At 42.7% G+C, this 12,639-nt stretch overlaps 1 protein-coding gene across 3 annotated transcripts in view; it reads left to right on the forward strand.

Annotated features, from left to right (window-relative positions):
• Window positions 1-12,639, forward strand: part of scp2a (sterol carrier protein 2a) — a 165,624-nt gene that overhangs the window by 65,707 nt on the left and 87,278 nt on the right. For 2 of the 3 annotated variants that reach the window (XM_070886951.1, XM_070886952.1), the window contains one exon: window positions 2,712-2,819. In XM_070886951.1, the coding sequence (XP_070743052.1) occupies window positions 2,712-2,819 (108 nt within the window). Of the gene's footprint in view, window positions 1-86; window positions 154-2,711; window positions 2,820-12,639 lie in introns of those variants that run through there. The other variant, XM_070886954.1, reaches the window with a different exon arrangement.

Raw genomic sequence — 12,639 nt, forward strand, 5'->3', positions numbered from 1 at the left:
CAGCATCCGAGGCCACCTGTTCCACCAATGGCACTCAGCTCCTCTGGGGATGACGCTCTGTTCTCGAGGCTTGAGGAGTAGGAGGCTCCTGGGCCCAGTGGCGTGCAGCAACGCAGTGCTGGGGTGGAATCCCACGGGCCAGCTCTCCAGAGGGTGAGTCGGCAAAGTCAGTCTGCTATCAGACAGGCAGACGTGGAACTGGACCTGGTGGAAATGTCCAGGGACAGCATACAAATCAGCCGTCAACTCCTTGATGCATTGGGAACGGATCCTCACGAGCATCGACAAGCTCACTGTGACCATTACAGAGGTAGGGTCGCAGATTGTCACTGCGAGCTGTGATACCAGCAAGGCCATCATTGCCCACACTCAGAGGATGGTGGCCTCCAGCAGTGACAGTGGAGTTCCAGAGAGTGTGGCGCAGCCCTTGAGCACGATGCAGACTTGGGCGCATCACAGGCACAAGCTCTGCTTCAGCTTGCACAGGTGATGCAGTCCATGCCTGCCATCATACTCGCTGCATTCCCCACTGTCCCACATGGAAGTGACGATCCCAAAGCAGGCAAGCAAAGTAGTCCTTTATATTGTGCTCTGGTTGCTAAGGGCTAGCCCCGTCGGTGGCTGATTGGCTCCAGGGAGATGGAAGGTGGTGGCATTCCTCCGGGTGACAGCATTCCATCTCCCCCCACTCACTCACCAACCAAGCACCAATGATGCTTGACACCCAAACCACCTGTGACTACCAAAGCCAAGGAAGAGGTGAGCCAGTCGGGAGCCGGGCCTTCCAGGCTATGAGCTGGTCCAGTGTGTCCCCAGATACCGTCTCCATTGTCTGACCACCCAAGACAGCAGCCCTCTCGTAGCCTTCCTGCATGCCCTGGTGCCACATTGAGGAGCAGCGGGATGAATGGAGGGGGGGTGGGTGGGGGGAGACGGTGGCCAACAGTAGTGGGGCAAGCAAAAATCTACACTGCAGGATGCAGCCTTTACTTTTGTATTGATGTCACGACAGGATGCAGGTTTTCTGTGAAATGCCTGACTCAGTGAAATCATTGTGGGCTTTGTCGGGGGGCTGGTTAAGAATGTTACATTGTTCATTACATTTTTTCTTCACCTTAACCATTGCTGTCTCATTTGCAGAGTAAGTGGGGGTATAGTCAGCATGGTGGATTTGTAAGGGTTACACATTTCATGATCAAGGCACAGCAAGAGGCCATGGACTAAAATGGTTTAAAAGAAAACCTGTGGGACTATTGAGAGGGAAAAAGAGCACCAAGTGGTCTGGACCACCCCCTCCCCCCCCCCCCCCCCACCCCACCAAAGATGCAGTTCCTCATGACTGCCCTCACCAACGATTCATTGGCCTCCTGGCTGAAGCGCCTGTCATGCTGCCTTCCCTCCTTCTTCAGCTCTGCTGAAATGGCTGAAGTGTGCTGGTTTAAATGCGCATGAGCGCAGGAAGTTGCCGTGCCCTGTATTAGCATTTGTGACAGGAACGTTAACCAGGAGGTGGAAGGGGGGGAAAAGCGCTTGCGCAAAATGGCCGCCTCCGTCAACGCCGGAAGTTTCGCCTCTGGTGTACACCGTCTGTGGTGCAATGCCGGACTTAACGCCAACGCACCTCCAGAGCTTCCTCTTGGCAAAAGTTCCTCGCCCTGTTATCCCGCCGCTAACTTTTGCGCCCTGCCGCAAATTGTGCCTGGAAATCCTAAAAACCGAAAATCCAGCCCTGTGATCTAAAACCTGATTTACCTCCCCTTACTGTATCCTAACAACATGCTTTAACCCAAATCTTATAGGAACACCCCCTGCTCCATTGCTCGAAGGTGACATTTCTATATCCTATACCTGCTCCTATTTGGCCATTTTAAATAGAATTGCTAAATTTGCACAGAATGTGGTTGGATCTGGTTTAAAGAATTTCACATACAGCCTGTGCAGCCATCAAATGTAGTTGACCTTCATCTCATCAATCTAAGTAGGTTCAAACTCTATTTCCAGAAGTGAGATCAGTGTGCTGAGCAGTTGCACCACTGATCTTCCTGTTGATAATCTTTCTAAGGGAAAGGTAATTTGTCTATAGAATTTTCTGTTCATTAGTTCATTTTCATGATTCCTTACTGAGTAATTTCCATCACACGGTGTGGAACTGCACCATACAGACCAGATATGTGCTAGCTTGGTGCTGTGTTAGCCAATCTCAGTCTGAACAGTGGTGAGAGTGTAATGATTAGCTCTGCTTTCCCCACACTAAGTAACAGAAAAATCAGCCAGAGTTTGCATTCCTGATTTGCTCGTGACTTGTATTGGAGAATGCATATGTGTAGATGTTGAGGACAGGATTTGTCTTGGCTATCATGGTCCTCACAATTAAATAGCATGACAGCATTCACATCTGGATTTGTATCGATTGGTCACTTCGATGATGTATCAGAGTTCACTTGTGCAATTGTAAGTCAGCATGAATCACTACCTGTAGGAGGGAAGGATAAGGGAAGAAACGTTAGATGACAGTTGAAGCAATACTTTCAGATTCTACCAAACTTTGAGACTGAAAATTGAAAGTATATACAACTTTGTTGGTCACTGAAATTTAGAAAAAATGTATGAATTCATATAATTGTTCGCCAAGTGCACTGGTCTCCTAAAACATATTTCACACATTTGTATAGTTTCTAATGCCTGTTGCTGATTGGTATTTGCTCTTCTAGGTAAAGCTGGAGAGTTGATTGACAAAGGAGATAATACATATGGTGGAAAATGGGTCGTTAATCCAAGTGGTGGACTGATATCAAAAGGACATCCATTAGGTGCTACAGGTACTAGTGTATACAACTATTCCACACATTGGTCTGTGTTGCAACATTGCTTGCTAATCGAGAGTGATTATCCTGCCATAATATACAAGGAAGGAAGGAAATCACAGATAGTCACCGTACATAGACGTCCTAATGTGAGCTACAGACAGAATTGGTGGGAACCTAGAAGCAGGTCACAGCAGAGTAGGAAAATCCTGCACCCTACATTGTTATTGAACACAACTCCATGCAATTCAGTGATAAAACCTTGAACACACACCAGTATATGATGCTTTATATTGCAGAATAACTTGTACGCAAAATGGTTCTGCAATGTGCCGGGATCCTTGATGCTGTGCAATCCATCCTATTTTCATGGGAAGGATTCTACAATACTGATAGCAACAGAGGGGCAACTGTGGTGTGCAAGTTATTTAAAAGTCATAACCCAGTTATAGATTTTCTCTGATGGCTGAAGAATGTCTATAATGCAGAAGGAGCATTGCTGGTCGATTTTGGTGAGTAGCGTATCAGGCTTCCACGACCAGAAAAACCAGCTTGCTGTGACTGCTTAAATTCACGCTGGTGTCATTGCTGGCTCCAGAAGAGCTTTGGGAAAACCATCGCTGAGGGTGCTTGGTTCCTTTACCGCTGTAGCTACAGTTTTTGAATAAGACGCTAAAAGGCTGCAGGGTGACTTGGACAGGTTAGGTGAGTGGGCAAACGCATGGCAGATGCAGTATAATGTGGATAAATGTGAGATTATTCACTTTGGTGGCAAAAACACGAAGGCAGAATATTATCTGAATGGCGGCAGATTAGGAAAAGGGGAGGTGCAGCGAGACCTGGGTGTCATGGTACATCAGTCATTGAGAGTTGGCATGCATGTTCAGCAGGCGGTAAAGAAGACAAATGGTATGTTGGCCTTCATAGCTAGGGGATTTGAGTATAGGAGCAGGGAGGTCTTACTGTAGTTGTACAGGGCCTTAGTGAGGCCTCACCTGGAATATTGTGTTCAGTTTTGGTCTCCTAATCTGAGGAAGGATGTTCTTTCTATTGAGGGAGTGCAGCGAAAGTTCACCAGACTGATCCCGGGATGGCAGGACTGAGATATGAGGAGAGACTGGATCGACTGGGCCTGTATTCACTGGAGTTTAGAAGGATGAGAGTGGATCTCATAGAAACATATAAAATTCTGATGGGACTGGACAGGTTAGATGCAGGAAGAATGTTCTTGATGTTGGGGAAGTCCAGAACCAGGGGACATAGTCTAAGGATATGGGGTAAGCCATTTAGGACTGAAGTGAGGAGAAACGTCTTCACTCAGAGAGTTGTTAAACTGTGGAATTCTCTACCGCAGAGAGTTGTTGATGCCAGTTCATTGGATATATTCAAGGGGGAGTTAGATATGGCCCTTATGGCTAAAGGGATCAAGGCGTATGGAGAGAAAGCAGAAAAGGGGTAATGAGGTGAATGATCAGCCATGATCTTATTGAATGGTGGTGCAGGCTCGAAGGGCCGAATGGCCTACTCCTGCACCTATTTTCTATGTTTCTATGTTACACATGGCGTTCTTTTATTCAAGATTGACAAAAAACTTTTCAAAAACTATTGTCTATTAATATTCTGCACACTCACTTTTACTATGAGAAGTTAATAGTAATTTTCACCTGAATTAGCTTACTGATTGCCACATGCCATTAGCTGATGAAATGCAATATGGATATGTGAAAAGTATTGCACAAAAAAGAAATAAATCATGAAAGCCTTGTTTTGGAGCACAGGACCTAACTACATAGGAACATGAGTAGGCCATTCAGCCCCTCAAGGCTGTTCCGCCTTTCATTTAGATCATGGCTGATCTGTGCTTCAACTTCATTAACTCTATAGCCCTTGATGACCTTATCTAACAAAAATCTAGTGATCTCAGTCTTGAAAGTTCCAATTGTTCGAGCATCTGTAGCTTTTTTTTGGAGAGAATTCCAAAATTCTGCTAGCCATTGTGTGGAAAAGGTGCTTCCTGATCTCCCTCATAAATGGCCTGCTTCTAATTTTTAAGGTCATTCTTGATTTCCCAGGTAGATGAAATAGTTTTTCTGTATCTATCTGATCGAATTCTTTTAACATTTTAAATAGCTCGATCAGAACACGCCTCAATCTTCTATACTCAAGGCAATACAAGCCAAGTTTATGCAAGCTGTCTAAGCTCCAGTATCATTCTGGTGAATCTGAGGTGCACTCCCTCCAAGGCTAAATATATCTTTCCTGAGATACGGTGCCCAAAACTGAACCCAGTATTCCAGCTTGAGTCTGACCAAGGCTCTCTACAAGGGTTAATGAATGGGGTTGAGAACTGGAAAGGTACTGGGTTGCTGGTAGATTAGCTTGCTGAGTCACTCTGGAGTAGCAATGAATTAAACAAGAAGAATGGTGTAGGTTATAGGCAAAACAGTAGAGTACATTCCACAGAAAATCGTTCTGTAACAGTACAGTGCTTTGGTCAGATTACACACTAAACTGCATTTCACAACTCCTTTAGCCTAATTGTATCATGGGTTGTAACCCATTGACAATAAATAGGTTGCCGATGCTGTTTAAAATAATGCAGATCATTACTGGACATGACCAGCAATGTTGTGGAATTCCATCACTTCCAAATCACACACCATCCTGACATTGGCATTTCTTCAATCACACTGGGTCAGTCTACTGCATTTCCCTACCTAACACCACTGTGGGAGCATCTTCTTCACAAGGACTGCAGTGGTTCAAGGAGAAGACACACCACCACCTTCTCGGGGCAGCTAGGCTGAGGAAGTATTTTGGAAAACCCAATGCAAGGAAGGTCAATTATCCTTCTCCAGGCCAGTTCCCCCTTTTTGTACAGTGGAAATGTGCACTGCACTACTGCTGCACCCTTCAAGTGTCTCCTCGTGAGTTGGCAGCTGCCTATTGTTGTTTTCCAAAAAATAATTGTTCTTGAGCCTTTTTCAAATTGCAGTGCGCTCCTTTTAATTCCCCCACCTGTTAGACAGCAAGGCAAGTCAGAGGGATTCATACTTTATTGTATTTGAGCTTTAAATTACATGCCATCAATGAAAATATAATAAGATATTAATCCCTCTGTTTTGCCACATGCCATCAATGAAAATACAATAAGATATTAATCCCTCTGTTTTGAGAAATATAGCAAACAAGTTGAGCAGCTAACCAGATCAAATCTCCCCAAAGTGGAAAGTGTTTAACTTGTTTGCTTCATACTTCTCAGTCAGATGTTATTTGTTTCGAAAGGGGATCAATCCTAAACCAAAGTAGGCTGGCCAGTCTGTCCAGTTTGGGGCTGACCATGGAGTCATTTTTAAGAATAGAATCTGAACAGAAAAACTCAGTTTTTGATTGTATTGTAGTATTTTTTTAAATGCTCGAGCAGACGTGTCTCTCATGATCAACACCTTTTTAGAAAGTGTCTGCCTTGCCAGTTATGGTCTGAGTTTAAAAAGTCATGGATGCTAGTGGAGCATGCTGAATATTAATAGATAAATCCTCTCATTAAAATAAGAGTGCCTTTTCTTAATACAGCTGATGAACAGGCCAGTCAGCATTTATACATACATTTTTGTGTGTATGTGTGCTTCGAGCAAATTCAAGAATGATGCACTCCTGGTATGGAGTGCTCCTCGATTGAACATCAATTGCATATAGATCCCTTAACATTATAAAGCGCATTCTGCAGCTGTGCTTATAGCAAACTCCAAGTTTAGAGTGCAATATCACTGAAATTACCTTAAAATCAGTATAATATGATGCCCCCTCGCCCTCTCTCTCGCTCTCTTTGCCTGTTCTCTTTGCCTCCTCCCCTCCCCCCCACCCTATCTCTTTCTCTCTGTCTCCCTCCTCGCCCTCTCTGCCTCCCCCCCACCAGCGCTCTCTCTCTGCTTCCCCCCAGCCCTCTTTCTCTGCCTCCTCCCTCGTGTTCTCCCTCTGACTCCTCCCTCATGTTCTCTCTCTGACTCCTTCCCCTGCTCTCTCTCTCTCTCTCTCTCTCTCTGCCTCTCCCGCCCCCTCTCTCTCTCTGCCTCTCCCGCCCTCTCTCTCTCTCTCTCCCACTCTCTCTCTTTGCCTCCCCCCACCCTCTGTCTTCCTGCCATCCCCCACCCTCGCTCTCTCTTTGCCTCCCCCCACCCTCGCTCTCTGCCTCCCCCACCCTCTCTCTTTCTACCTCCTCCCTCGCCCTCTCTCTCTCTCTCTGACTCCTCCCTCGCCCATCTCAAATACACACACACAATCTCACTGCGCCTTTTTAAATTCACAGTTGATTAACTGGTTATGGTTTTTCCATCAATCCTGTTTGAAATTGCTAAACTTCTGGGAATTTCATGACGTAAAGAACCATAGCACTGCTATAAATTCAGTTCAAGTTTTGTACACTTTTAGACCCTAAATTGTAGGCCTCAAATTCAGTAAATAAAAGTCTATGGGGTGGAAATTCGGTCAAGCCTCTGTTGTGGAGTTAAACCAGGCGGAGCGGTAAATTTTGCTCCGGGAAATGGTTTGCATCTCCAGCCGCAAAATTCCCCAGCTGGACCCTGAGTTTGGAACGCAGCGCTACGGGAGCCATTCCACACCTCTTTTAGGGCGCTAGGCCTAAACCTGGTACCAAATGTGCCGGCGGGGTGCTGGAAGCTGGCCGCCCGGGTGCAAGTGCTTCTGCCGCCATTGCCAAAAGGGGCGGCAAAACACCGAAAAACCAACCCTTTATCTTCTAACAGTTGTATGTCACAAAAAGGAAGAATTGTGCTCGACTCAGGAACATTTTAAATATTTGATAAACAAATGATGACTCTTACTCTGTAGTATTGCATTGGCTGATATAATGGTCTGTATTTTGTGTCCAAAAGTACCAGAATTTTTTTTGTTGTTTTCAATCCCAATCCTGGTTATTTTTTCCTATTTTATGAGAGTTTGCAGAGGAAGATACTCCAGTCCAGTACAACAAGAATCAGCTGCACTCTTCTTCTCTGTGCCAGTTGCAAATTATTGATGTATTTTGTGACGTATGCTTTGTGTCCAGTGGGAATTGCATTGAAACCTGCCAAACGCTTCTCATTCAATTCCTTTTTTTTTCTAAAAGTCATCCAAGAGAAAAAAGTCTTTCATCCCATCTGTCTGGGCTTCACTCAAACCCAGATTACTTAAAGGCAAGAATAGCTATGAAATTATTTACGTTTGCTGCTTCCAATTGGCAGGTCTACTTATATAACCAGGATTGTAAATCATTGGGATTAGTCAGTCAGTTCTGCAATCCACTTGCTTAAAAAATCTGAATATTATCCGGACTAAAGAAGCTACCATCTCTCTTTTTGTGGGTTTTTCTGTATGTTTGTTTCAGTCTATTTCTCGTAATCCTGACTGCGATTATTAACTGGGAATTAAATTCTGGTAATCTTGCTGTGAGGTTACATGCCCTTTTTGAGTAAGAATGATCTAAAGCTGCTGAATAAGGTGGTCTGATATCAGTTTTGGTATTGACACCTGCCACTGTGAAGGAGATTCAGCCATACATTGACAAAATAGAACAGCTTAGCTGATTCCTTTCATTATGAATAAGACTACGATACCTATTTCCCCATATATATTATTTAAAATCTTGTGTGTGGGTTTCCTGTAGTGTCATTGTGTTGAAGAGCCCCTTTGACCAATCAGTCATAGAACCTGAGATCAACCAAGCACTTTGACCAATCAGATTCCAGAGACCACTGTCCCTTTAACCAATCAGACCTCTGTAGTATAATTTCTCATGATAACGTGACCATATAATTCAGATGTTTTTCTGAATGATATGGTCACGTTATTGTGCAAAAATAGAGAAGAGTAGGCCTCGCACTGATCACTGCTGAGTTAGCTAACCTCAGAGAGGGTAGTAATGGGGAGTTAGAGTGGGCTTTAGCAAGCCTGGCATCTGAGGGGAAAAAGCTGAGCCAGGGTTCCATTGCTATTGATGCATTGCTTCTGATTGCTATTCAGTGACTTCTGCTGGAAAGTACATTTGTGTCACTGTCACATGAGGGCAGGGTCAGGCTCAGGCTCTGATATATAATTGAATAGATTGCTGGCACTGTCTGCAATCATGCATGAAGAATGGCGACTTAATGAGGTATTGATTGGCTGGCAGTGTCTAGAAGCAGGCTCCAAAAATAGTCAGAGTCTTCAGGACAAGAAGAAACAAAATTGTAACATTTTTACGCTGTACCTGAAATTCTATGGAGAATATTGGTGCAAGATCCATTTTCTCACCGGCTATATTTTACCTTAATTATGGAAATTCTCGCCAGAATTAGTTGCAGAATGTTAGCGGTTTTTCTGGGCGGCAATTGGGCGTCGAGGGGCTTTAGGCTTGATCTTTAACCCTGACCCTAAGTCTAGCCCTTGATCTTTTATGCGATTCTACAAAAATTCCGCAGAAACCCTCTGCCGCTCAAAAAGTGCAGCTCAGACCATGTTCCTGAATTTATGCAAGTTCTGAATGGACTGTAAATTTACACCTAAAATTTTAGGCACTGTGGGACCCAAAGTTATATTTCTGGAGATTGGTGCCTTTTTTAAAAAAGATGCATCATTTTAAAATAAAATTGAAAAACTTCCACGATTGCATCTTCTGAAAAATGCTGTGCCAAATGTGCATAAATGATAGCCTGAAGGCTTCAAATTTTAATTTTCATGTATAAAGAGTGCCATGAAGAAGGAAAATGGTGTAAGTGCTGTGCATTCCTTGGGGCCCCTGATTGTTTATGCTGATTTACACTTGTTTTACACTAGTTTTTACATTCCGATGTGTGCCAATGAGATTCTCAGGAAATTTCAGTGTAACTCTCCGACAAGAAGATTGCCGTAAGTTTCGGTGTAACTTATCAGTTATGTTTTTTCAGTAAATTCTGGGCCAATATATTCTACTTAATGTAATTTTTAAATCTTTTTTTGTTCCACTGCATAAACTACAGAGAATAACAACTGAATCTGTTTACAGAACAAAAAAATAGCTGGCAGCAGTAAAATTAAATGCATTTATCTGGTGTTGTAGCTTTTCTTTCCTCTTTATATTTGACCACATAAGCAAAAGAATAATGTAGTGAAAAACTACATTAGATAATAAATAATGCAAAAATATGAAAAATACCTTCAATTTTGACACTGGGAGTGAGTCAGGCAACAGTGCCACTAATGATGGGAGGAGTGAAAGGCAAGTATATGGTAAGCATGGATAATTCAGTTTACATGAGCTGTAGGCAGTCGTTACAGAGGCATGAAAAGATCATTGGCTAAACTTTCCTTTCATTTTCGGTGTTTTTTTGCCGATTTTCTCAGCGGTACAGTTGTTTTTCCCACCCGCCGAAAGTTTCCCCCTTTGTTTTTCAATGGTATCACCCAAATCTCAAAACACCCGCCGGGACCAAACCGTCAAGAAAATTGCCAGGGTGTAAGTTTGGCCTCAACAGAAGCCCGTCCAGATCGCCGAGGGAACCCCGCCCTATGAAAGCTGCTTAAACAGGGTGGTAGGTGAGTAGTCTGCAAAGAAAGGTAAGTTAAAGGTTCTTTATTTATTGATTTTCAATTGTAAAATGGCGATTAAGTTTACAAGTCTCTTGGGAATGTGTTTTCACTTTTTTAGTGAAATTTTTTTTTTTAAGTTTCCCCCCTCCCTAGGCCCAACCGCAGCCTCAGTCTAAATTTTTTTTAAACCGCCCGTTTTACTTAGCTGCCAAGAAAACCGCCGAGAATAATGGTGCAAGATCCATTTTCTCGCCGGGTGATTATTTTTAACTTAAAAGTGTAAATTTTCGCCAGTGTTACTTACAAAACGTTAGTGATTTTTCTGGGTGGGCAATTGGGCGTTGAGGGAAAGTCTAGCCCCATGCCTTGGGAAGTGCATGCATTCAATACGTTAAGTATTCTAGATTATGAAAATTCAATACCATGTTATATCCTCAAAACCAACTTGCAAGGTGACAAGTGTCCTTTAAAGCTGGACTCCCTTCATGAATGTAACCTGCTAAATGTAAAGTAATGTTGTCATTTTTTTCTCTCTCACTTTATGTATCTTTAGAAACCACCCTGCTGCTTCTAATTTTCATATTTTACCCACTGGAGTTTTCTCCTAACATTTTAGATCAAACTCCATCTGGAAAACACATTCTGTGGCTCCATAACAGGAAATATTCTTTTTTTAAACACCCATATGTTCACCATATTAGCAGTGACCAATAATTTTACTATTGAGAATTTAATTGCCGCAAGATTTTAGCAGAGAATTTAAAAAAATAGCCAGTCACAGTTTCTTTGTTAAAAAAAATACAAAAATGGCATTTAAGGCTTACTGCACCCTACAGGTTTTGAAATGTAAATTTAACATTGTCCCTAGTTTGAATTTTCCTATGCATTTGCTGTGCATGGAAATATATTCAGAAAGGAATTGTTGAACCATACTTGCAGATGAATTATAACCGAGGGAATATTTATTTTAAAAAGAACACATTTTAAACTGTATAGGAAATAGCAGCTTTTTGTTCCATTTTCTTTTTGGCGAAAATTCATCATCTTCACTGGAGTATGGTACCAGATGCTTTCCAATCTAATAGTGGTCGTCTGATACGCACTGTCCACTTAGTGAGGCACTGGAAAGTTTCTGGCATCCTTGGGACTATACTGTAGCAAAAGTCAGTCCTTTTCGCAGTGGGCTGGAAAATAGGGCAGAAATTAGAACAGACGCTCTCCTGATGGTGCAGCGTGTTTTGTTGCTGTGTCACAAGATAGGAAATGTTCTTTTTTCTTTCCCAGCCCAGAGATACTGAAGTGGCCATTTATTCAATTGCAAGCTTTGATGGTAGCTTCGTGTTGGTGGGTAATTCAATCATGGGAGGGAGGGAGGCAGCTGCGTTTGAACCTGCCTACACACAACATTTAAATGTTCACTTCCAGCAGAGATCACTGGATAGCAATCAAGTGTGGAAACCCTGGATGATTTTCCCCTTCCTACTTACTGATCAGCTAACTCAGTGAAGGGTAGAATCTGAAACCTTCCTATGTGATCCAGCTACTAAAATTCTTACTGAATCCTGGTAAATCAGTGGTACTGATGTTATCCCCTACATGGCATGAACACTCCTGTTCTTAAAAAGTTAAGTATCCTCTGGCTTACCATAAGCAACACCATCATCACCATAGCTTCCATTTGGTCATATTGTCACCAGTTCGCACTCGATTTAGGATACTCAAGCGGTTTCATTCAAGGTCACTGCCTGGCAGGAGTTGTTTTATAGGAACCAGCTTCTCCAAGATAATCAGAGGTGTGGAGAAATGAACATTGTTTATTTGTCACTATGGCAATAAAAAGGTAACTTTCCAAAGCAGCTTTTCATTTCATTTTAATTGATAAATACATGCGGGGGAAAGGAATAAAAGGATATGTTGGAATGGGTGCGATGACCTAAGGTCGGAGGAGGCTTGTGTGGAGCATAAATACCGATGTAGATCTGTTGGGCGAATGGCCTGTTTCTCTGCTGTAAAATTCTATCTAATTTCCTAAAATTGAAATATCTTTGCTTTTTCTGATCTTCTCTCAGTGTGGCAGAAATAAGCCAGATAGTAAAAATTAGGAACAGTTCCATGTTCCTAATAAATATTGTGAACATAAATATATTTGGCAGGTGTAGGAGACTATTCATCAATGAAGAGGGAATGTAATAGCATTTGAATTATTCGTCTGTAAAATAAATTACTTTATCAACATTTTTCTGTCCCATCTGTTGTACATCATTCAAAAATATGGTTTGTATTTTCAGTGAAA

Source organism: Pristiophorus japonicus, chromosome 8, assembly GCF_044704955.1.
Source record: "Pristiophorus japonicus isolate sPriJap1 chromosome 8, sPriJap1.hap1, whole genome shotgun sequence".
NCBI classification, from domain to species: domain Eukaryota; kingdom Metazoa; phylum Chordata; class Chondrichthyes; family Pristiophoridae; genus Pristiophorus; species Pristiophorus japonicus.